This window comes from Mauremys reevesii, linkage group 15 (assembly GCF_016161935.1).
Source record: "Mauremys reevesii isolate NIE-2019 linkage group 15, ASM1616193v1, whole genome shotgun sequence".
NCBI lineage: Eukaryota > Metazoa > Chordata > Testudines > Geoemydidae > Mauremys > Mauremys reevesii.
The window spans coordinates 19,069,865-19,095,284 of NC_052637.1; the positions used below are offsets into that span (position 1 = coordinate 19,069,865).

The 25,420-nt window shown below is 44.6% G+C and overlaps 1 protein-coding gene across 1 annotated transcript in view; it reads right to left on the bottom strand.

Annotated features, from left to right (window-relative positions):
- The window catches only part of GSG1L2 (GSG1 like 2), a 59,535-nt gene that overhangs the window by 4,692 nt on the left and 29,423 nt on the right, over positions 1–25,420 (bottom strand). The window contains exon 4 of the mRNA XM_039501170.1: positions 15,358–15,469. Coding sequence (XP_039357104.1) covers positions 15,358–15,469 — 112 coding nt within the window. The remainder of the gene's footprint in view (positions 1–15,357; positions 15,470–25,420) is intronic.

The following is a 25,420-nucleotide window of genomic DNA, read 5'->3' on the forward strand; positions in this document are numbered from 1 at the left end:
ACCCTTCTTGTTACTCCTAACATCTCCGGCTAGCTGCAACTCCAAGCCTTCCTAATTTCACACCTGCATGCCTGAGCAATACTTTTATTCTCCTCCCTGGTTATTTGTCCAATCTTCCACTTCTTGTAAGCTGTTTTTTTGTGTTTAAGACGAGCAAGGATTTCACTGTTAAGCCAAGCTGGTCGCCTGCCATATTTACTAGTCTTCCTACACATCGGGATGGTTTGTTCCTGCAACCTCAATAAGGTTTCTTTAAAATACAGCCAGCTTGACCACTTAGGCAAACAGATTTGGCTGGTTATCACCTAGGCAGGGTCTATGCAAATGCAATCTGCTCCTGAGCCTTTTTCCCCCAGTTCTTCACTAGACAGCAGGGGAGACTCATTCAGATCCTGCTTACATTCTCCTCCCAGCAAAGAATTTATTGTCCTGGCAAATCACACTGCATATTGGTTGCATTGGTGGAATGGGTGTGCTAGCAACAGGCCTAAATGCTTCTACTGTGGGCTTTAAAGCCAAAAGAAGTTCAGTAGATAGAGACCAGAATTTGTTCTCCATTCTAAGATACACCAGGGGAGTGTCCTCCTCTTCAGTCTCACTCTGAGCCATGCTGAATAGGGGTGGGTTAGCCCCATGGGGCCCACTGCACGGGTTGGGCAGTGGTTTTAGTCCAGCTCCTTTTTGCCACCCAGGTCCCATGTCATGGCTCATTTTTTACTACTACTTCTCTACAGGTCTTAGGGCCAATATTCACCCCCTTGCTCCACTACTCTAATGTGTATACAGCCATTATAGAAAGTGTAGTTTCCCCAAAATATAACAAAATTGTTTTCCCAAATTAATGGTTTACTCAAAATGTACTTGCAAGGGGTACTGACCCAGGACCCTGGACAAGCTCACAGAACTGTAACCATTCTGCCAGGTGGAGTCGGCAGCAACAAGGGCCTGGCTTAATATCTAGGGGTGCCTATTAACTATAGAAAACAGAACTAACTTAAGCCCTCACCCAGTAATCTAAAAAAACTGTCCATCACCCTTGGGCACCTCTTAGAGGCAACACTTCCTGACTTGCTGAGGGCATGGCTACACTGCAATTAGAAACCTGTGGCTAGATGGGCCAGCTGACTCGGGCTCAGGCTAAGGGGCTGTTTAATTGCAGTGTAGATGTTCAGACTCGGGCTGCAGCCCAAGCTCTGGGATCCTCCCACATCACAGGATCCTAGAGCTTGGGCACCATCCCAAATCCAAATGTCTACACTGCAATTAAACAGCCCTTTAGCCTGAGCCAGCTGGCCCATCCAGCCATGAGTTTTTAATTGGAGTGTAGACATATCCTGAGTCTGTATATAACAAAAGAAACCTTTAATTAAAGAACTAAACAAACCATTAATTTGAGAAAACGTTGCAACAATTACTTGAAAGTATACAACCAATAAATAAACCCCCTGCCCCACTCTTGGGCAGAATCCTTTGGCTCTGTTTTCCACCTTGTGATGTGAAAGTCCAACAGATGGATGTGTCTCTAACATGCCATTCCCCTTTTTCTTCCACTGCATGCCATTCACGGTTTGTTGTCCAAGGTCAGCAATGTCCCTAGAGTCCAGGAGTGTATTTGGGTGGGTTTGCCTCCCGGCCCCAAGGGGAGAATGTAGTTGAGTAACACCTCCACCTTTGCTCATCAACATCACTGCAGTTTCTGCCACTGTCATTCTATCCTCCCTGCTGCCTCTTTCTACACTGCTGTGTTCTAGTGTTCCACCCCTTAGCCCAATTCTCACTGATTTCACTGGGTAGTGGGGAACATCTCTGCTGCTAGCTCTTCAACATTGTCTTTTCACTGCAACACTGTCTCCACAGATAGACTAAGAAGCTGCTCCAAAGGAGCTGAATATCACTATGTGCCGCTCCAGTAATCACTAACAACAATTGAGTCTAGTCAGCTTTGCTTTTAAGCACTGGACAAGAGAGGATCAAATAGATCTAAAAACCCACACCCCAAGGCAAGGATATCTGTACCCATCTTCTCTAACTTTCACTAGGATGTGATATCACTGGTCCCTGCATAACAAGTGAGATCCAATTTAGGGTGACCCCCCTCAATAGGGCATGCTGAGCCCAGTTTTGCTGCCCTTTACTCATACAATAAAAAGAACAATATTTCATTGTCTCAGCATTCAATATTAAAGCGAATCTTTACAGAAACAGCCAAAATTGATCACTTTGGCAGCATATCTCTCTGCTGATGACCTAGGCAGAATAGGGGTGTCTATGCAAATACAGTCTGCTCCTGACATCCTTTCTCCACATCTTTTCCTCCTGCCCTAGATGGCAGGAGAGAGCTCATTCAGACCCTGCTTACAGTGAGTAGCTGAGGGCTATAAAGCAGCTCAGTTGCACTGACAGGGAATGGGGCTCAGTGGCATGTTTCTGCTATTAACTTGCCTTCTCCATCCCTGCCTCACAAAACTGACCAAGGAAATCCACAAGGGTGCAGAAGCGTACCACAAAAATTATTCCAGGGATGAGGAAAATACTTTAGAATGGGAGACTTAAAGAGCTTGGTCTGTTCAGTTTATCAAAAAGAAGATCAAGAGGTGACTTAATTACAGTGTATAATACTATAAGGGCTAGATCCAGGAACTTTGGCACTGCAATGTGGAGTGTTGCAACATCTACCATTTAGGCATCCTGCCACCCAGTGTAATCCTCAGCCCCACGTTTGGTGCCCAGCATAGGAGATGCATAACTCTTGCATTTGGGGGGGCTGGGTGCAAGTGCCAGAAGCTCCCTAGAAGTGGGAGGGGCCACCGGTACCTGGGCCATGGACCCGCCCCCTGCTCCACCCTGAGCCCCAGCCATTTCTCAGCTTCCTCCCACCTTAGGCCCTGCCCATCTCCACCCCCAAAGTCTTGCCACCGCTTGGCCTCATCCCCTGAAGCTATGCCCCCACTCCACCTCTTCCCCAAAGACCTCCCCCTCACTGCCTGCTCCTCTCCACTGTCTCCTCGAGGACTCCCCTCCTGCTGCTCAATCCTCTCTTCCCCCTCCTCCAAGGACTCCCTGCCCGCTGCTCGCTCCTCTCCACCCCCTTCCCCAAACTCCCCACCTGTTCCTTTCTGCCCCCTCCCCAAGGCCCCCTTATCTTCTCCTATCCACCCCCTACCCCAAGGCCCTCCCACCCACTGCTTGCACCTCTCCACCCCATCCCTCAAGCCCCCCGCCACTCACTCCTTTCTGACCCCTCCTGTTTTAAGGGCGAGCAGCAGGGGGAGAGGGGGTGGAGAGGAGCGAGCGGGGACTCAGGGGAAGAGGCCTAGTGGGAGTGGAGCTTTAGGACAGAGTGAGGGTGGGGCCACAGTTTGGGTACCAGTGCCCCCCCACACACACACTTCTGAGGAGCTTCCAGCAGTGACAATCCAAAGGTGGCAGGCTGGCACGCCTCCAGTGGGAGGTGCCCAACATCTGGCATTTTGTGCGATGTTTGGAGAGACTTAGCCTCCCCAAGCCTCTTACACATGCCACCAGGCTCCCTACACAATGCATGAGGAGAGTTAGGTGCCTAAGAATGGGAGCCACAAAAGGTAGCACACTGAGCAGGGAGCCACCTAATCTAGCCAATAGGAAATTCCACTGTGAGGGGTGTGTCCTAAGCCACACCCTTCAAAGGTAGCTAGGCACCTAATTGTGGGCTGGGGGGAGGCACCTTTCTCTGCTCTGCATTCACAGCCATAAACTCTCTGTTTGGGTTGGGGAGGGGGAAAGAGGAGAGAGCGAGCGATTTCCACCCCATTATAGCCAACAGCCCAGAGACAGGCAGGTAGGCACCCCCCCCCCCGTTCTTTCTGTGAGGCCCAGTTTGGTAAGAGTGCCCTGAAAATGCCTGCTGTATGGGCTCTTAACGTGAGATAGGCAGGGGACTGTATAGCTTGGGCATCCCACTAGCTAGAGTTTAGGTGTAAGCAAAGGTACTAAGCGGCTTTGGTGTATCAGGACTTGATTTTGCACACGCCTGCTGGCAGAACACAGGCACTTACAGGGTTAGGTGGCAGCTAAGTGGGAGTTTTGAAGGACTCAATGGCACCTAAATGTTGGACTTAAGTGCCCAAAGTGACTGTTAGGCACCTACGTCCCTATGTGGATCTAGCTCTAAGTACCTACATGGGGAGAAAATAGCAGGTACTAGAGGGCTTTTTAATTTAGCAGAGAAAGACAAACAAGAACCAATGGCTGGAAGCTGAAGGCAAACAAATTCAAACTGGAAATAAGTCACAGAGTTTTAAAGATGAGTGTGATTACCAACTGGATCACCCTGTCAAGGGAAGTTGTAGATTTTCCATTTTTTGATGTCTTCAAGTCAAGACTGAATGCCTTTCTGGAAGATACGCTGTAGTGAAACACACATTACTGGGCTCAATAGATGGATAATTGCGTGGAATTTAACAGTCTGTGATATACAGGAGGTCAGGCAAAATGATCTAATGGTCCTCCTGGCTTTAATATCTATGAATCTATGAATTCAGTGCACAGGATAGACTGCAGCTACTCAATATTTTGTTTCATTCTCATTGTTCAACTTGTGGCCCCCAGGCCTTATTTACTGCACACTAACCATACTCCACTCTGAAAACAGAATTCTAATTTCTTCATGGGCTTTTCAAAGATGCTCATCACTATAGTACCTGAGAGCTTCAACTATGTTAATGGAATTATTTTCCCAACACCTCTATGAGGTGAAGTGGCATTGTTATCCCTGTTTTACACATGGAGAGCTCAGGTGCAGAGAAATTAAGGTAAATCCACTAATTTTGAGTCCCCAGATCTGAGACACCTAAGACCTGATGTACAGAGTATATAATAAAGTATATAGCACTTTATACTTTCAAAGCACAGCTCCCATTGACTTCAGTTGCAGCTGTGAGAAGAGTTAAGAAATTTTTTTCAGACAATGTAAATGACAATTTCCTAACTCAAGGAGTGTTGCAGCCAGCATTGGGGAATTTTTTATTAGATCTTGTTTTAACAGATAAAGAGGAACTGATCACTTAAAATTAATGGTAGTCTAGGTACAAGTGATCATGACCTGATCAGATTTATAATATACAAGCAGAATAAAGTCCAGGCTAGTAAGATAGATAGATAGATACACACACACACACACACAGTGCTTTAATAGAGCCAATTTCATAAAGCTGAAAACAATTATGAGCCAAAGCAGCTGGGAGGACTAATTTAATCAGAAAAATGTGAATGATAATTGGGAATCATTAAGAACTGACTTTAGATACCAAAAAAGCCATAAACCCACAACTGAGGAAGAATGCCGTGCTGATTAAAAAAAACAACCTGGTTTGGAGGGGAAGTGAAGGCAGCAATAAAAAAAAGTGCTGGTGTTTGTTTATATATATAATGGGAGAAAGGGGAAGTTGATAGCAATGAATATAAAATATAAATCAGGAGCTAGGAATTGTAAAAAAATGATAAGGGATGCAAAGGAACAAAAAAAAATCAATTGCCAGCAGCATTAAGGACAACAAGAAGGCGTTTGTTCAATATATTAGGAACAAAAAGTATCCTGGTAATGATATTGGTCCATTACTAGATGGAAATGGTAGAATTATCAATAATAATAATGCAGAAAAGGCAGAGGTATTCAATTAATATTTCTGTTCTGTATTTGGGAAAAAACAACAATGGATGATGTAGCCATATCACATGATAACACTCCTTCCATTCCACTAGTATCGCTGGAGGATGTTAAGCAGAAACTACAAATGTTAGACATTTTGAAATCAGCAGGTGCAGATAACTTTAATCAAAACTGTTAAAAGAGCTAGCTGAGGAGCTTATTGGACTATTAATACTGATTTTCAATGAGTCTTGTATAGGCCTTGCTAGAGCCTTAGGCATAACTAACAGTATGAACCAAAGGCTGTGAACCAGAGTAGGCCTGGCCTTGGCAGAATAGCAATGCACCAGGTATTAGCTAATACCAAGCAGGGGCGGCTCTAGGTATTTTGCCGCCCCAAGCACGGCAGGCAGGCTGCCTTCGGCAGCTTGCCTGTGGGAGGTCCCCGGTCCCGCGGATTCGGCATCACGCCTGCGGGAGGTCCACCGAAGCTCCGGGACCAGCGGCCCCTCCACAGGCATGCCACTGATGGCAACCTGCCTGCCGCCCTCGCGGCGACCGGCAGAGCGCCCCCCGTGGCTTGCTGCCCCAGGCACCCGCTTGGCATGCTGGTGCCTGGAGCTGCCCCTGATACCAAATAAGCACATTCCTGGCCTAAGAGGATGGTATAGAAACACCCAGAGTTCAAAAGTAAATGAATAAACAAATTCTGAAGGGATTGTAGAGGAACACACTGACTCCTTGTAAGATAAGGATGGAATGACAGGATAATAGATGAGGATATTTTATTTGAACTAGCAGATACAAGATATAAGAGTGGTAACTAACACCATCTAGAGTGTAATAAGAACATAAGATTGGCCCTACTGGGTCAGACCAAAGATCCATCTAGCCCAGTATCCTGTCTTCCAACAGTGGCTGGTGCTACATGCCTCAGAGGGAATGAACAGAACAGGTGATCATCAAGTGATCCATCCCCTGTCACTCATTCCCTGCTTCTGGCAAACAGAGGTTAGGGACACAATTCCAATATATGAGTTGTTTCTATCAATGTATAAAAGAAGTCATCATAGGAGGCTCATGTTTGTTTCAGTCAAGGGGATGGCATCCTCTTATGTTGCCTGAGCTTTTACCTTGTCACAGGCATACATGTGTTAGTGTCCCTCTGGCCCCATTGGGCAGAGAACTAGTACTGACAATAAACCTGGCTGAACGGATTCACCACCAAACCAAGCCTGTGGTCCATGGGTGGCGTGTGACTCCTACATTTGGGGAGGCTGGGCACGAGTGCTGGAAGATCCCTATAAGTAGGGAGGGGCACTGGCACCTGGACCATAGCCCCACCCCGTGCTCCTCCCCAAGGCACACTCCTGCTTGGCCTTCTCTCCCCAGGCCCTGCCCACAGTCCACCCCCACTCCATCCTGGGTGAGTCCATGGCCCAGGGGCCCTTTTGGCTGCGGGCTGGTGAGCCTCCAAAGGGACATGCACTGCATCCTGTTACGGATGCTTAGCCTCCCCTGGCCTCTTATACCCGCCACCCCTGCTGTGGTCTTTATTAACAACATCGAGGTCTGCTAAATCAGCATGCTGAACTTTCTGCTAATGCAGCTAACAGTGGAGGTCCAAGAACTGCAACACTAACAAAATCTTGGAGGGAATTTAAGACCATAAGAACAGCCATACTGGGTCAGACCGAAGGTCCAGCTAGCCCAGTATCCTGTCTTCTGGCAGTGGCCAATGCCAGGTATCCCAGAGGGAATGAACAGATAACGTAATCATCAAGTGATCTATCCCCGGTCGTCCATTCCCAGCTTTTGGGAAATAGAGGCTAGGGACACCATCCCTGCCCATCCTGCCTAATAGCCATTGATGGACCTATCCTCCATGAATTTATCTAGTTCTTTTTTGGAATCTTGTTATAGTCTTGGCCTTCACATCATCCTCTGGCAAGGAGTTCCACAGGTTGACTGTGTGTTGTGTGAAAAAATACTTTCTTTTGTTTGTTTTAAAGCTGCTGCCTATTTCATTTGGTGACCCCTAGTTCTTGTGTTATGAGAAGGAGTAAGTAACACTTTATTTACTTTCTCCACACCAGTCATGATTTTATAGATCTCTATCATATCCCCCTTAGTAGTCCCTTTTCCAAGCTGAAACCTCGAGTCTTATTAATCACTCCTCTTACAGAAGCCGTTCCGTATCCCTAATAATTTTTTTTGCCCTTTTCTGAACCTTTTCCAATTCCAATATATCTTTTTTGAGATAGGGTGACCAGATCTTTACGCAGTATTGAAGATGTGGGCATACCATGGATTTATATAGAGGCAATATGGTATTTTCTGTCTTATTATCTATCCCTTTCTTAATGATTCCCAACATTCTGTTTGCTTTTTTGACTGCCACTGCACAGTTTTCAGAGAATGATCCACAATGACTCTAAGATCTCTCTCTTGAGCGGTAATAGCTAATTTAGACCCAATCATTTTGTATGAATAGTTGGTTATTATGTTTTCCAATGTGCATTACTTTTGTGATGCAGCAGGGCCAGAGAGCAGCAGGAAAGTAGTAGATTGGAGGTATATAATCCATAAAATGATCAAGGCCTTATTCCTTGTGGACTAGGGAAAGGTTACTACAGGTTAATTAGAGCACCTGGAGCCACTTAAGTCCCCGCCCAATACCTAATTACCCACCCCACCCGCTTCAATCAGACTAAGGCCTGGTGTACACTAGGCGTTTAAACCGGTTTTAGGAGCGTAAAACCGATTTAACGCCACACCCGTCCACACTGAGAGGCCCTTTATATCGGTATAAAGGGCTCTTTAAACCGGTTTCTGTACTCCTCCCTAACGAGAGGAGTAGCGCTAGTATCGGAATTACCATATCGGATTAGGGTTAGTGTGGCCGCAGATCGACGGTATTGGCCTCCGGGCGGTATCCCACAGTGCACCACTGACTGCTCTGGACAGCAATCTGAACTCGGATGCAGTGGCCAGGTAGACAGGAAAAGCCCCGCGAACTTTTGAATATTTCCTGTTTGCCTAGCGTGGAGCTCAGATCAGCACGTGTGACGATGCAGTTAAAAATCAAAATAAAGAAAGAGCTCCCGCATGGACCATGCGGATGTGATCGCTGTAAGGGCAGGCAAATCTGTTCTATCAGTGCTCCATTACAGAAGACGAAATTCAAAATCATTTTTAAAAAATCTCCAGACAGACGCCATAGCAGGGGCTCAGCGCACTGCTGCGTGACAAATGTAACGGAAAGCCAAAGAATCAAATGGACGCTCATGGACTGGAGGACTCAAGCTATCCCACAGTTCCTGCAGTCTCCGAAAAGTATTTGCATTCTTGGCTGAGCTCCAAATGCTTCTAGGGTCAAACACAGTGTCCGCGGTGGGTCAGGGCATAGCTCGGCAATTTACGCACCCCCCCACCCACCCCCAGAAGTGAAAGGGAAAACAATCCTCTCCTGACTCTTTAACATGTCACCCTATCTTTACTGAATGCTGCAGATAGACCCGATGCTGCAGCACTCAACACCAACATCCTTGCTCCCCCCCGCCATGGGTGGCTGATGGTGCAAAATGACTGGTATCCGTTCTCATCATCAGCCTATTGGCACATGGAGCAGTGCAAAAGGACTGGTAACCATGCAGACTAGCATCGGTGAGGTCTATCAAGGGTGCCTGGCCCTAATTTTTCCTGGTAGATGGTGCAGTATGGCTGATAACCATTGTCATCATAGCAACAGGGGGCTGACAGAGCTCATCCCCCACCCTTCATGTGTAAAAAAGAGATTCAATTGCCCCTGGACTAGCAGAGGGATGCTGGGCTCCTCTCCTCCACACTCCTTACTGTCCTGTCTGGACTATCATAGCAGCTGGAGGCTGCCTTCCACTCATTTCTCACTAACAAGTCAGTGTGTCTTATTCCTGCATTCTTTATTACTTCATCACACAAGTGGGGGGACAATACTACAGTAGCCCAGGAAGGCTGGGGGAAGAACAGAATCAACAGGTGGGGTTGTTGCAGGAGCACCCCCTGTGAATAGCATACAGCTCATAATTTCTGCAGGATCTGACACAGAGCAGCTGTGCCCTCTGATACAGTGGTTCTCTAGTACACTTGCCCATATTCTAAGCAGGACTGATTCTATTTTTAGATACCAAAAAGGAGGGATTGACACTGGGAGTCATTCCCAATTTTGGCTTTTGTGCCCCTGGCTAAGAGCAGCCAGGGGCACTTATGACAGCAGCAAATGGTGCAAAACAACTGGTAGCCATGATCATCTTTTTACCAATTTATGGATTGGTAGATGGTACAGTATGGCTGGTAACCATCTCTGCTGTCATGCAAAAGCAAAAGCATGCTGCTGTGTAGTGCTGCTGAATCACCTCTGTCAGCGGCATCTAGTACACATACGGTGACAGTCACAAAAGGCAAAACAGGCTCCATGACTGCCATGCTATGGCATCTGCCAGGGCAATCCAGGGAAAAAAGGCGTGAAATGCTTGTCTGCCGTTGCTTTCCCAGAGGAAGGAGTGACTGACGACATTTACCCAGAACCACCCGCGACAATGATTTTTGCCCCATCAGGCACTGGGATCTCAACCCGGAAATTCCAAGGGGCGGGGGAGGCTGCGGAAACTATGGGATAGCTACGGAATAGCTACCCACAGTGCAACGCTCCAGAAGTCGATGCAAGCCTCGGACCATGGACGCACACCACCGATTTAATGTGTTTAGTGTGGCCGCGCGCACTCGATTTTATACAATCTGTTTTACAAAACCAGTTTATGCAAATTCGGAATAGTCCCGTAGTGTAGACGTACCCAGAGATAAAGGGAAGGAGAGCTGACTAGAGTTTGGAGGAGTATTGCTGTTAGCCAGAGGACCAGGGGAAGGGAAATCCTACCTGAGTAGGGGGAGTCCCTCAGCACAGAAAACTGACAGAAACCCTACCCCAGGGGAGAGAGGGTAAGCAGCCTGCAAAGCTGAAGGGGTGGGACCGAGAGTAGGAGAGTGGACCTGGATCCCTTCCCTGCTCCTCTCTCTCTCCCACCAGGGCACTAGCAGAGCTCACCACAGTGCCCAAGAATAGGGGTAAGAGGTGCTGCCATGACCCACCACACCAAGAAAAAGTGCAGGACCCACCACAGTAGCATCAGCCATTTCCCACACTTTGCATTTATCAACATTGAATTTCATATGCCATTTTGTTGCCCGAGCACCCAGTTTTGCAAGATTCTTTTGTGGCTCTTTGCAGTCTGCTTGGGACTTAAGTTAACAGAAAATTGGAAGAAAGTGAATGTTGTGGCAATATTTACAAAGAGTAAATGGGGAAATTATAGCCTGCCAGCCTGTCATCAATCCCTGGCAAGATAATGGAGTACTTCATATGGGACTCAATTAATAAAGAACTAAAGGTGGGTAATGTAATTAATGCCAATCAACTCGGGTTTATGGAAAATAGATTCTCTCAAACTAACTATCTTTTTTGGATGAGATTACAAGTTTGGTCGATAAAGGTAATATACTTAGACTGTTGTAAGGCATTTGACTTGGTACCAAAAACATCTTGACTAAAAAACTAGTATGACATAAAATTAACATGGCACACATTAAATGGATTAAAAACTAGCTCACTGATAGAACTCCAGATGTAATCATAATGAGGAGTCATCAGTGAGTAGGTCTGTTTCCAGTGGAGTCCCACAGAGATCGGTACTTGGCCCTACACTCAAACATTTTTATCAGTGATTTGGAAGAAAACACAAATCATCACTGATAAAGTTTACAGATGATACAAAAATTGGAGGAGTGGTAAATAATGAAGAAGAAAGGTCACTGATACAGAGCAATCTGGATCACTCGATAAACTGGTCACAAGCAAACAATTTTAATATGGCTCAATGTAAATGTATTGGTCTGAGAACAAAGAATCTAGGCCATGCTTACAGGATGGTGGATTCTATCCTGGGAAGCTGTGACTCAAAAAAAGATGTGGGGGTCATGGTGGATAATCAGCTGAACATGAGCTCCCAGTGCAACGCTATGGTGAAAACAGCTGATGCAATTTTGGGATGCATAAATATGGAATCTCAAGTAGGAGCGGAGCAGAGAGGTTATTTTATCTCTATATTTGGCACTGCTGGCATACTGTGTCCAATTCTGGTGCCCACAATTCAAGAAGGATGTTGATAAATTGGACAGGGTTCAAAGAAGAGAACGATTACAGGACTAGAAAACATGCCTTACAGTATCAGAGGGGTAGCCGTGTTAGTCTGGATCTGTAAAAGCAGCAAAGAGTCTTGTGGCACCTTATAGACTAACAGACGTTTGGGAGCATGAGCTTTCGTGGGTGAATACCCACTTCGTCGGATGCAACCCACGAAAGCTCATGCTCCCAAACGTCTGTTAGTCTATAAGGTGCCACAAGACTCTTTCATGCCTTACAGTGATAGATTGAGCTCTTTGAGTCTATTTAACTTAAAGAGAAGGTTAAGGGATGCTTGATGACAGTCAATAAGTACCTACATGGGGAACAAATATTTAACAATGGGCTCTTCAGTCTAGTAGAGAAATGTGCAACATTTTCCAATGGATGGAAGTTGAGAATGGATGGAAGTAGAGAAATGTGCAACATTTTCCAATGGATGCCTTATTTCCAATTCGGACTGGAAATAAGGCATAAAATTTTTAATGGTGAGGGTAGCTAATCACAGGAACAATTTATCAAGTGTCCTGGTAGATTCTCCATCACTAACAATTTTAAAATCAAGAATGGATGTTTTTTCTAAAATATCTGCTTTAGGAATTATTTAGGAGCAGTTCTCTGCCCTGTGTTATGCAAGAGGACAGACTAGATGACCACAATGGTCCCTTCTGGCATTGGAATCTATGAATATTATTAAATAGTTTATTCACACAAAATGCAGTTTTGGTTGACCCAAAACTATTCAGAAATGTGACCTAAATAGTATCAGCTGAGAAAATCTTTTTTCCAGGCCAGAAACACAGCTCTGTCTTTATAACCTGCAGCCCAGTGGTTAGTGCGCTTGCCTAGGATGTGGGTGAGCTAGGTTTGAATCCCCACCCTGAAGCAGGGAGTTGAACTCACATCCCTCATCCCAACAGAGCAGCTGACCTAGTGATCAACATACTGTTCTGGGGTGGGTCTCAGTCTCTCCTGTGGCAGCTGCTCCACTTTAAATGAATATTCATTGGGCTACAAAGAATGAGAATTATTCTCTAGGCTGGTGATTAAGGCACACACCTATAAGATAAGACATGTGGATTCAAATTCTTCCTCTGAATCAGGCAGAAAGAACATCTGAATCCACATCTCCTACTTCCCAGAGGAGTGCCTTAATCACCAGTGTATATAATCATTGTCACTGCCCCTCTCTCTCTCTCTCTCAGGAAATTAAGTTTCAAAGTTTCTTACAAGTCTCTACCAAACACGTGCAAACTATGATTTTTCAAAGGCTTATTACGTGACCAAATTGGGGGAGATTTATATGGGGATGGCAAAAGGCACCTCCCCATTACCAATCCCAACCTTTACCAAATGTCAAGTCCCTGCTCCATGGCATGGAGGTGCTAGAGATTCTCAAAGAAAAGGGCACCAGAATATTTTACCAGGGTGTGATAAATGAGAGTGGGGGGGCAGTCCCCTTTTATGGGCACCCAGCCAGCTAGTTAGCTATAAAATCCCTGTTAGTAGCTGTTCTCTACCTGCTTTACCCATAAAGGGTTAAAAAAAGTCCACAGGTAAAAGGAAGGGAGTGAGCACCTGACCAAAAGAGCTAATGGGAAGGCTAGAACTTTTTAAAATTGGGAAAAAAAACTTTCCTTTTGTCTGTCTGTTTTTGTTTTCTGGAGAGAGGGGACAGGGCTGAAGCTATGTTGTAAAAGCTTGAGTGCCAGATATGAAAAACATCAAATCATACCTAGAAACTACTCATTTAAAACCCCAGATATGTAAGTAGAGCAGGAAATGTCTAGAAAGATGCGATTAGGTTTCTCTCTTTTATTTTTTTATGGCTTGTGGACTCCTCTGTGCAAACCCCAGGTACTTTTGTTTTGCTTGTAATCTTTAAACTGGATGTCAAGAAGCTATCTTGATGCTTAATCCTTGTAACTGTTTTTTTATTTAAAAAAAAAAACTAGCAAAAAGCCTAAGTTCCAGATGTATTTTCTTTGTTGTTTTTAATAAAATTTAATAAAAAAATTTAAGAACAAGATTGGGTTTTTATAGCCCTAAGGAGGAGGGATAGCTCAGTGGTTTGAGCATTGTCCTGCTATAAACGCAGGGTTGTGAGCTCAATCCTTGAGGGGGCTGTTTAGGGGCAAAATCAGTACTTGGTTCTGCTAGTGAAGGCAGGGGGCTGGACTTGATGACCCTTTGAGGTCCCTTCCAGTTCTATGAGATAGGTATATCTCCCTATATTAATTAGTTTGTGGCAACAGCTGATTTCCTTTGTTTTTCCTTCTCAGCTCTTCCAGGGGGATGGGGGGTGAAAGGACTTGAGGGTACCCCACAGGAAGGAATTCCCAAGTGTGCCTTCCTGGGTCCCAAAAAGGGTTTTTTTGCAGATGGGTGGTGTCAGTATCTACCCATTCAAGGTCAGAAAAAAGCTGTAACCTTGGGAGTTTAATACCAGCCTTGAGTGGCAGGTATTAATTTTTTTAAAATTCTTGCGGGCCCCCACCTTCTGCACTCAAAGTGCCAGAGTGGGGAATCAGCCTTGACACATGGGCAAAACAATGTATTTTTCCCTAACCTCATTCAGAGCAGCGTACTTTCAACACTACTTTATAATTCAGAATGCTGGGGAATGACAAAGTATAACGTGTCCAAACTGTCTTAGTTTCATACAACCTGACTCAGAAAAATCCTCTGTAAGTGCAGCCAAGAAAATATGAGAACCATCAGTACCAGGAGATATTGGAAATGGATTTGCCATGTGCATGAGATGGAAATGGATTCCATCACCAGAATAGCAATAAGATGGACACCTGAGGGCAAGCAAAAACAAGATTGCCCGAAAACAACATGGCAAAGAGCTGTGGAAGCTGAAATGAAAAACTTGGGGAACAGCTGGGGAACCATTGAAAGACTTGCCAGAAACAGACAGGAGTGGAGGAGCTATGTCGCTGCCCTAAATGCCAGAGGCGTAACGGGTACTAACTAACTCATTCTCACAATGCCTGAACTGCTTTGGCTGAAATTTCCCCCCAAACAATTCAGACTGAGGCAGGCACCTGGCTTGGAAAATTTCTTCCTGAATTGTTGAAGTTTGGTAAAGTTATAAACAACTGAAAACAGGTTTTTATAAACTGTCAGCCAGCCCTATTAATAAAGGGTGCTAAAAGCCCCATCTAGAGTAACAATAGAGAATAAGACCTTTGGGGCAAGAAGGCCCCTGATTGGTGCAGAGGGCCGGGAGGCCTCCCCAACACTCTCCTGTGTTTGAAGGTGAGTGATGGAGTGGGAGCCATGGCACCTGTATGCCCTGGGTAGTGCTGGTACTGGCTATCCTGGAACTATGGGACCTTATACCATTAGACAAGACTACAGACATTACAGATAAAGAAGTTGGTTGTTGTATTATATCCTCAGTGGAAAGCTCAGATCAGAGCCATTAGTTACTACTTGAGGACAAGGATGGCAGACACAGCAATTTAAGTGTGAATGAAACAGTTAGATATTTTAATGCAAAAATTACCAATAGGACCAGCCATAATCCCACATCTGTGGTCTCCAGTCTTCTGGACCAAGGTTGACAGTCATTTGAAATACAGTTGTGTACATCATGTGAGCGACCATGCCAAAGAGACCTAGAAAAATATAACTTTGTAAGATATATTAAAAAAAAAAACACATGCAAAACCTGTTTGACACTTTATTAGAGATTATTCTTGAATATGGAGAATGTTTTGTGAAGTATTTAAAGGTCTAAAATTAGCTGAAAAATAGCTGAAAAAATACTTTACATTGTGAAGAGAATGTAACACCCACCAAACTGCTGGTGCTGCTCCACAAACTAGCAACTCATACGTGGGAAGCCCCTTCTATCAGGGACTGAGTTGTTATGGTCACCTCTACGGTACCATGCAGACCTTCCTGTACACCGGGGAATGAGGCTGGGATATATAAAAGGTATTTAAGGGAGTTAAAGTGTACAAAACCTACTGAATTTTAGTGGCAGTGGAGTGCCTTACTCCTTTAAGCTGATTTAAAAACCTTATATGAAATTCATCCTGAGTAGTGTAGTCATAGGGTTAGCTTGCCTTCATTATATTCAGCTGTAATGCAAGGAACCTACAGGCCTGTATCCTGTAAGACATTCACATCAGCAGTTTTAGCATAGGGCTTGAGGCCTATGAAATTTGGCACAGATAAATGGCCCAATGGAAAACCCAAATATTGGGGAGCTGAAAATAGAGTGTTTAAGGGGAATTTCAGACCACAGTAACATGAGTTCGACTACAAGAGTATCAAGGCAACGAATTGGTGTACATAACAATAACAGATACATGAGCTACATTTGCAGATACCTAAGCACAAGAGGGCCATGACAATGAATGAACACATATGATAATAAATTGAGATCATTGATATACTAATCTATAGGAGAAGGACACTGCAACGTTAGTAAGGGGAGGAACTACAAATAAGGAAAAGGGGGAAAACACCTACTGAATATGCATCATACATATGGCATCAGCATAACATATTATAAAAGTTGCATCCCACCACGACATCCCCCTTGTTGCTCTTGCCTCTAAACTTAACCCAAAGATTCTCAACAGGCTTTTTTCCAGTTTCATACTGGAGCTCTGAACAATCATACAGCTCTTACATACAGTGCAACTCCTCCACCTTTTCTCCCCGGTCTGTCCTTCCTGAACAGTTTATATTCATCCATGACAGTGCTCCAGTCATGTGAGTTACCCTATCAAGTCGCTATTATTCCAATCACATCATAGTTCCTTGACTGTGCCAGTTCTCTGAAAACATCCACTCAACGTGCAGTGGCAGTCAAAAAAGCAAACAAAATGTTGGGAATAATTAAAAATGGGATAGATAATAAGACAGAAAATATCATATTGCCTTTATATAAATCCAAGGCATGCCCACATCTTGAATACTGCGTGCAGATTTGGTCACCCCATCTCAAAAAAGACATATTGGAATTGGAAAGTTTCAGAAAATGGCAAAAAAAAAATTAGGGGTATGGAACAGCTTTCATATTAGGAGAAATTAATAAGACTGGGACTTTTCAGCTTGGAAAAGAGACCACTAAGGCTGATAGGATAGAGGTCTATAAAATCATGACTTGTGTGGAGAAAGTAAATAAGGAAGTATTATTTACTTCTCATAACACAAGAACTAGGGGTCACCAAATGAAATTAATAGCAGCAGGTTTAAACAAACAAAAAGAAGTTTTCTTCACACAATGCACAGCCAACCTGTGGAACTCCTTTGCCAGAGGATGTTGTGAAGGCCAAGACTATAACAGGATTCCAAAAAAGAACTAGATAAATTCATGGAGGATAGTTCCATCAATGGCTATTAGCCAGGATGGGCAGGGATGGTGTCCCTAGCCTCTGTTTACCAGAAGCTGGGAATGAGTGACAGGGAATGAATCACTTGATTATTACCTGTTCTGTTCATTCTCTCTGGGGCACCTGGCATTGGCCACTGTCAGAAGAGATGATACTGGGCTAGATGGACCTTTGGTCTGACCCATTATAGCCGTTCTTATGTTCTTATTTACGGAGTTACAGGTCTATACTGAAATTTATGTTTTTAAGGCAGGTTAACCAGGAGATGACATTTTTCAGTAATGTTCCTTTCAGGAAGGTGGTAACAGACTCTTACTGGTCATTGTGTAATGGGCACTGTCCATTCATCCTGCACGTCTATTGGAATCCTGAGCCTGAGGCTAATCAGGAGATTGCAATATTGACAAGAGAGGAAAGCCACAGGAAAAAACAACCAAAAGGGAGGATCCTGTTTCTTAATAAGGACAATGGATTGTTCTGATATACCTGGGCATGCAAACAGACACCCTGAATCTTTCATCTAGGAGGCAAGCTGACAGTAAGTTTGTCTCATGAACAAAAGATCACAGCTATGAGACAGAAAAGTGTCTAGTTAAATAAGTCTGTGCCATAGAATGCATGTTATTATTTTATTTGATATGTAACCATTTATTTCCAATACTCTTGTACTTGCTATCATTTGAATTTCTATACTTCGTTAAATAAACTTTTACTTGTTTTCACTATAAATGTATCTACCCTTAACTGTGGCATAGCTACCACTCCACAAGAATACATTTAACAATGGTACAGCTATCACTCCACCCTTAGTTATGGCTCAGGTGCCGCTCCACCAGAACAGCCTTAACTGTGGCACAGCTGCCACTCCACCACAATATGCTTATCTAGATTGCAGCTACTGCTCCACCAGAATACCCTTAACTATGGTGCAAGTACCACTCTATGTGAATACCTCTAACCATAGCACAGCTACTGCTCCATACGAATATCCTTAACTATGGTAAAGCTACCACTCCACCAGAATACCCTTAACTATTGTGCAGGTAATCTCCACTACTATACACTTAACTACGGTGAAGGTACTGCTCCACTAGAATACTGTTAACTGTGGCACAGATGTTGCTCCACAAGGAACACCTTTTACAATGGCACAGCTACTGTGGCACCAAACTATCCTTAAGCATGGTGTGAGTACTGCTCCACCATAGTATCTGTAACTAGCATACAGCTACCACTCTACCAGAATATCCTTAACTATGGGAAAGCTACCACTCCACCAGTATACACTTGACTGTGGTGCAGCTACTGCTCCACCAGAAAACCCTTCACCATATATTCATACATTCTAAGACCAGAAGGGACCATTGTGACCATCTAGTCTCACCTCCTTTATAGCACAGGCCAGAGAATTTCCCTAAAACAATTCCTGAAGCATATCTGTTAGGAAAACAGCCAATATTGATTTAAACAGTGACAGTGATGGAGAATCAACTTTGACCACTGGTAAATTGTTCCATGAATTAATTATTTTCACCATTAAAAATGTATGCCTTATTTCCAATCTCAGTTTGTATAGCTTCTGCTTCCAGCCATTGGATAGTGTTTTATCTTTCTCTGCCAGATTAAATAGCCCCTTGTTAAATATTTTTTCCCCATGTAGGTACTTACAGACTGTAATCAAGTCACCTATTAACTTTCTGTTTGTCTGTCACTATAAAGGCATTTTTCCCTATACACTTAATCATTTTTATGGCTCTTCTCTGAACCCTCTCCAAATTATCAACATCTTTCTTGAAATGTAGGCACTAGAACTGGACATAATATTCTAGCAGCATTTGCACCAGTTCCAAATACAGAGGTAAAATAAGCTCTCTACTCCTAACCATGGTATAGCTACTGCTTCATCAAAATACCCTTCAGGGTTCTGCATTCTTCTTACACATCATCGGATTTAGAATTTTACCTCCAAAGGGAATAAAGGTGTTAGTACTTGCTAGTACATATTAGCCTTTTTTTAGTCCTCTTTTTGTTGTATACTGAATTCTTTTGCATATTAACTATTCTTCTAGAATCTTTAGGATATTAGCAAAGAGTGTTTGAATTCCAAGGCACAGACTGTTGGCTCTCAACCTTTGAGCGACCTGTATTCAGGAAATTCATGTGATTGAATATTGTGTTTTACCTCATTATTGCTCATCTCTCCAAGTCTGTGGGAATATAGATGTCGAGGGAAAAGACCCCTCATACCAAAAAAATGTCTGGAGAAGTATGATGTAAACAAGACTTGATGATTGATAAGGGTGCCTATGATGTAATTCTGTTCTGTGATTGGTAAGAGGTACTTATTAGTGCAGACATTTTCTGTAATGGGTGAAATAAGGATCCATTGAAAGATGATTTTTAACTGATTAAAAACTGCCAATAGTCACAGCTATCAATAACTGGATGACTGGATTAGAATTCCCTTTATCTTATCCATCATGTAATTTACTGCTACCATAAAAGAAATTCCATAAGTAATTAGGTAAAATGAAAATATCAAAAACAGAACACACAGTGAAATTACTCACGGAAAAGCAATATCTCCTCCAAAACAGAATTTCTTTGTTTAATCCCTGATAAAAAAGACAGAGGGTGTGGAAGTGGGTTGGGGAACACAGACTGCTAGCACCCCACCAGTTACAGAGGAGAGAGACACAGAGGCCATCTCTTTGCCTTACACCAAGGGAGGGAGAATAATGTATCTATTCTTTCTGTATAGTGTTGCATTAATCTTTGATTGTCATATAAGAGGCTCAAATGCAATTATTTAATAAAAGATTATCAGTCTCAACTCATTATTAAATTAAAATATCCAACCATTTTTTAAAATCCTTTGTTGCTTCTTTATGCTGAAGGTTTTGTTTCTTTGTTTGTTTTTAATTTTTTTTTGCTTCTTTTTCACATTATAAATCAGATATATCTCTGCTTTTTCTGCAGCACACTGGAGAACTGGCAGGTTTATGATATCAGAGGGGCAGGACTGTTGGGAGCCAAAGTGCAGCTCATGATGGATAAAATATTTTCTGTCGGCAGCTGTGTGTGACACTCCACGTGCCATCAGCTGAATAAGGCTTTCTCTGTAAGATAAAATCTGTCATAAGAGTGCAGCTCCTGACCGAGATGTTATGTTCACACAGCTCTCAACCAGGGTTGTGGTACAAAGTCTAAACTGTCAGTTAACTAATGGCAAAAATGACCCTACATTCAACTTTTTTAAAAATAAAATAACCCTCCCCCATTGCACTTGCTCTACTCAGGATCACTCTGGATCTCTACTCAGGATCACCTCTGTGCCACCTTTTGTGCTGAGAGCAATTTGCTGTGACAGAGAGCTGCTGTTGACACATTTCAGCCAGAGTTCAAACGGAAAGACCTCCCATTAAAAACTCCTGAGGAGAAAATCAAAGAAAAACTACACACAAAAGGGCATAAAAGTGAACCTGTGTGAAACTTTCCATCAAATGACCACCTAATGTTAGAAAAAAGCCAGGGAGCTCAGACCCCATTTTACAGTGGTGCAACCCACACTGTGGAGTCACTGCACCTCCCTAGTGACTTATTCATTTATTCTGTCAGGCTTTTCCTGACAAAATATACAGCATAATTCCAGTTATCCACATTTCCTAGTTATCTGATTCAACAGGGTGTCTCTCATTTATCTCTATGTTAATCACACACACCAATAACTTTTCAATTACCTCTTAGTGCCTGTTAGTGCTAATCAATAGCTTTGTATTTGTGTAGCAGTTCTGAGTGGTTACCTGCTGTTAGGGAGACCTAAGCCCATTTCAGCAGCAACATCAGCTTAGCAGGACAACGTTGAAAAGAAAAAGCTCTGTGTTGAATCTAAAGTAGAAACTGTATAGTAAGAGCTAAGTCATTCAGAATTAAATTACGTCCACTGTGGTTTTAATGCAATTTTGGTGTTTTAATAAACTCAAAGTGGTTTTTTTTTTTACTTTTTAGTAAAGTGCAAAGTATTAAGCAAACCAGCATTACTGCCTTTGTCCCCCATATTTGTATATCAGTGAAACTGAAGCTCAAAATAGCACATCTGTTTAGCCAACTGCTCGGTTATCTGAATGTTTTGGATGTCCCCCGGCCACTCAGATAAACATGAGTGTACTGTAAGAGATCTCTGCCACAAACTGCCACAATCCAAATTAGACACAACACAACTAGGGGTGATAATAAGCAAGGAGTGTGGCAGGAGGGCCAGGGAGGCTGAGGCCAGGTCTACATTACAGACCTATAGAACTATGTTGTGAAAAATCTGCAGCCCTGAGCAACTGACCTAACCTTCCATGTAGATAGTGCTAGGTTGATGGGACAGTTTCTAGCTACTGCCTCTCAGGGAGGTGGATTAACTATGCAGACCGGAGAAGCTCTCCGGTCGGCATAGCAGCATCTTCACTAAAGTGGTACAGAAGCCCTGTACGAGAAGACAAGCCCTGAGGGTTAAATAAAGGATCTGCAAGGTGACAGTGTATGGAATGGAGACCACAGTGGAACTCAAGATTTGTAACTCTCTAAAGGTGGTTTCTTGACAGCAGACATCCTCATACAGCTGCATTCGGGATCGCCCCACTTCTTATTGTGCTGCTATCTGGGAGCTCCGGAGAAAGGAAGAGTAAGAGGCATTTCTTATAACTTTTAGCCCAGTGGCTAGAGCAAGAGTCAGCAACCTTTCAAAAGTGTTGTGCCGAGTCTTCATTTATTCACCCTAATTTAATGTTTCGTGTGCCAGTAATGCATTTTAATGGTTTTAGAAGGTCTCTTTCTATAAGTCTATAATATATATCATATCTACTCGTTCATTAGCCCATTCGTTTATATATGCCAACCCCCCAAAATAGATAAGTAAAAATAGCAAAAACTGTATGACACTTTCATAAGTCAACCCTATATTTCAGGGGTTGGAAAATTTTGGCTCCTGGCCTGTCAGGGTAAGCTGCTGGCAGGTTGGGACGTTTTGTTTACCTGGAGCACAAGCACGGACCCCCTCAGCTCCTAATGGCCACGGTTTGCCGCTCCCAGCCAGTGGGAGCTGAGGGGCTCTGTGCCCGCAGACACTCCAAGTAAACAAAACGACAATGTATTAGACAGTCAATTAAATGATTCCATAGAGTTTAAAATCATCAAATTTTGGTGTAGACCCATTTGTTAGCTGACCCCGGCTCTTTGATGCATCGCTTTTTTACCAAAAATATTCAGCTTATGAATGAATATTGTGGCAAATTGCCAGCACTATTATGATGGGTCTCGTGCTTTCTCTTCTTTAAGGGGGGTTCAGGGCACCATTTCTTGCCCCTGAATTGGAATATTAATTGCCCCACTAGTCTCCTAGAGGAGGGGAGTGGAGAAGGAGGGACCTGGGCCCACCTTCTACTCCAGGTTCCAGCCCAGGGGCCCTGAGGATAGTGGTGAACCACTTGAACTGGCAGTTCCTTCCCCTGGGCTACTTCTCTCTCCTGCCCTTCAGCGTGTGTGGGGGGGGGGGCTTCCTGTCCTCCCTCTGCACAAGCCAGGTGCCCCTTACTAGGGTCTTGGACTTCTTAGCCCACCGCAGCACTTCTCCAAACTGTCCTCTGCTTCCCTTCAAACTGTTCTCTGCTACAACACCAAGCCTCTCTGCTCCAACTCCCACACTGTCTGATTGAAGCAGGGGGTTTTATCATGTGACTGACTGCAGGTGCTCTAATTGGCTTCAGGTGCTCTAATTAATCTATAGCAAACTTTCTTCCCCTTACAGGGAATAAGGCTCCCTTCTAACCCTCTCCTGCTGCCCTCTGGCCATGCTGTATTACAACATATACGGTAACTAAACTATTGTTGTATGTAAAGTAAATAAGGTTTTTTAAATGTTTAAGAAGCTTCATTTAAAATTAAATTAAAATGCAGAGTCCTCTGGACCGGTGGCCAGGACCCAGGCAGTGTGAGTGCCACTGAAAATCAGCTCGCGTGTCACCTTTGCTGCACATGCCATAGGTTGCCTACACCTGGGCTAGAGCAATGTTTCTCAGATGTGGCCACCGTGGCCTCACATGGCCACTAGGGGCTTTTCGTGTGGCCACAAAAGCCTCCTGGGTGGTGATGGGGGTAGGGCAAAACATCAGCCTCTCCCTCTCCCTCCATGTTGCTCCTGGATGCGCTGCCCTGCACCACCTCTGGAGAGAGATGGGGCACAGTGCTGCAGGAGCAAAGTGAGTTCTTGACCCACATTGGGAGGAGGGGGGTTGGGTGGCAGGCTCCAGCGGCAGGTCTTCAGGAACCTGGCCATGTAGTCCTGGGTTCCAATCAAGGGGCAGCAAGTATTGATCCCCCCCACACACACTCTGGCCACGCAGCCCTGGCCTCCAGCTGTGGGGCTTCAGCCTCTGGCCTCTGGTTCCAGCTGTGCGGCAGCAGGTGCTGGCTCCCGGCTCCAGTCCCGGATTCCAGCTGTGCAGTGGCAGGCAGTGGCCACAGGCGCTGATCCCCAGCCGCACAACAGCGGGCTCCAAGCAGGGGCTTTGGGCTCTGCTGACCCCCGGCTCTGGCCCCCAGTTCTGGCCATGTGGTGGCGAGCGCTGGCCCCAGGCTCCGGCTGTGCGAACCAAGCCCCTGGCACTGATCCCCTGCCCCAGCTGCACGGCAGCAGGCAACAACCCACAGCTTTGTTCCTAGGCTCCAGCCACATGGTGGCAGGAGCTGGCCCCAGGTGCTGATCACTGGCCCTGGCCACGCAGCAGTGAGTGCTGGCTCCAACCTCACAGCGGTGGGTGCTGACTCCTGACTCCAGCCACACACTCATGGGCTCCAGCACCGTGGCGGTAGGCACTAGCCCTAGGCGTTGACCCACAACTCCAGCTGCAAGGCAGCAGGCGCCAATGCCTGGCTCCAGCGACAAAGTTCCTGTCCCCAGCTCTGGGCTCTGGCTGTGGTCACTGAGCTCCAGCTCTGGCCGCATGGCAGCAGACATCAGGCCCTGGCTCTGGCTATGCAACAGTAGGGCTCATCACCCACCCCCATCGCACCAGGCATTGTATCCATCCCCCTCATTGCCCTGGGCCCCAGCTGCCTCCCCAAGGCCCACATCCATCCCACCATCGCCTCTGACTCCTGCTGCCTCCCCCTCCCCAATCCAGGGCTTAATGGGTCCTGGCAGGGTTTTTGATGCCCCAAGCAGCAAAAAGAAAAAAAAAATAAAGCTGTGATCGCGATCAGCTCTACCGCCGTCGCTTCAGTCTTCGGCAGCAATTTGGCGTCTGGTCCTTCGCTCCGAGAGGGAGAGAGGGACCGGCTGCCGAATTGCCGCTGAAGAGCCGGACGTGCCACCCCTCTCTGTTGGCCGCCCCAAGCACCTGCTTGCTGAGCTGGGGTCTGGAGCCGGTCCTGGGATTTGCTGAGAAAAGTGATATTAACAAACATGCAAGTATCACTTTTTACAGCAGACTTACTAGCTATCTGTGAAAAGTGATACTTGTATGTTTGTTAATATCACTTTTCATTGCCTCCCAGGTAGCTACTAAGTCTGCTGTGATATTAACAAATCTACAAATACCACTTTTCACAGCAAGCCCCAGTCTAAGCCCTGGGTGGGGAGACTGAAGAGGGAGGCAGCATTATTTTTGTTATTGAGTCTGCCAAAAAACCCTACAAATATACATTACAATGATTTGGATGTGAATCTGTCTATATGTAATCGTTTTTCCTAATGTTAATTAAATATTTTAGAGAAAAATGGTCAATGAGGCCATCAGTGAGAGTTGGTGGCCGCACGCTGAGGCCACAAAAAAAAATGTGTTGTGAGGACCCCTGGGCTACAGCACTCGATTTATGGGACACCTAGGCTCAATTCCACCCTCTGCCTCATGTGTAAAAGGCAGGGTGAATAAAAAACAAATGGTTTCTTTAAAAAAAATTATGTAAAATCAGTGTTTATTTAAATTTGATGTTTTTATTTACAAAATTTTCTTTTAAAAATAAATCTATTTGAAATTTTGATAACAAACATGAAGGTCTAAACTTACTATCACCTATTAAAATAATTAAAATTTTAAAAAGTATTAAACAGTTTAACATGTTTGCTGTCAAAGCTTTAAAGTCAAACCACTGAACTGGTGGAAGCCACTGAGAGTATCTGGAACCAGATTTTTTAGAAGTGGGGAAATAGCTTTTGACAGTACTAGTCTCTTC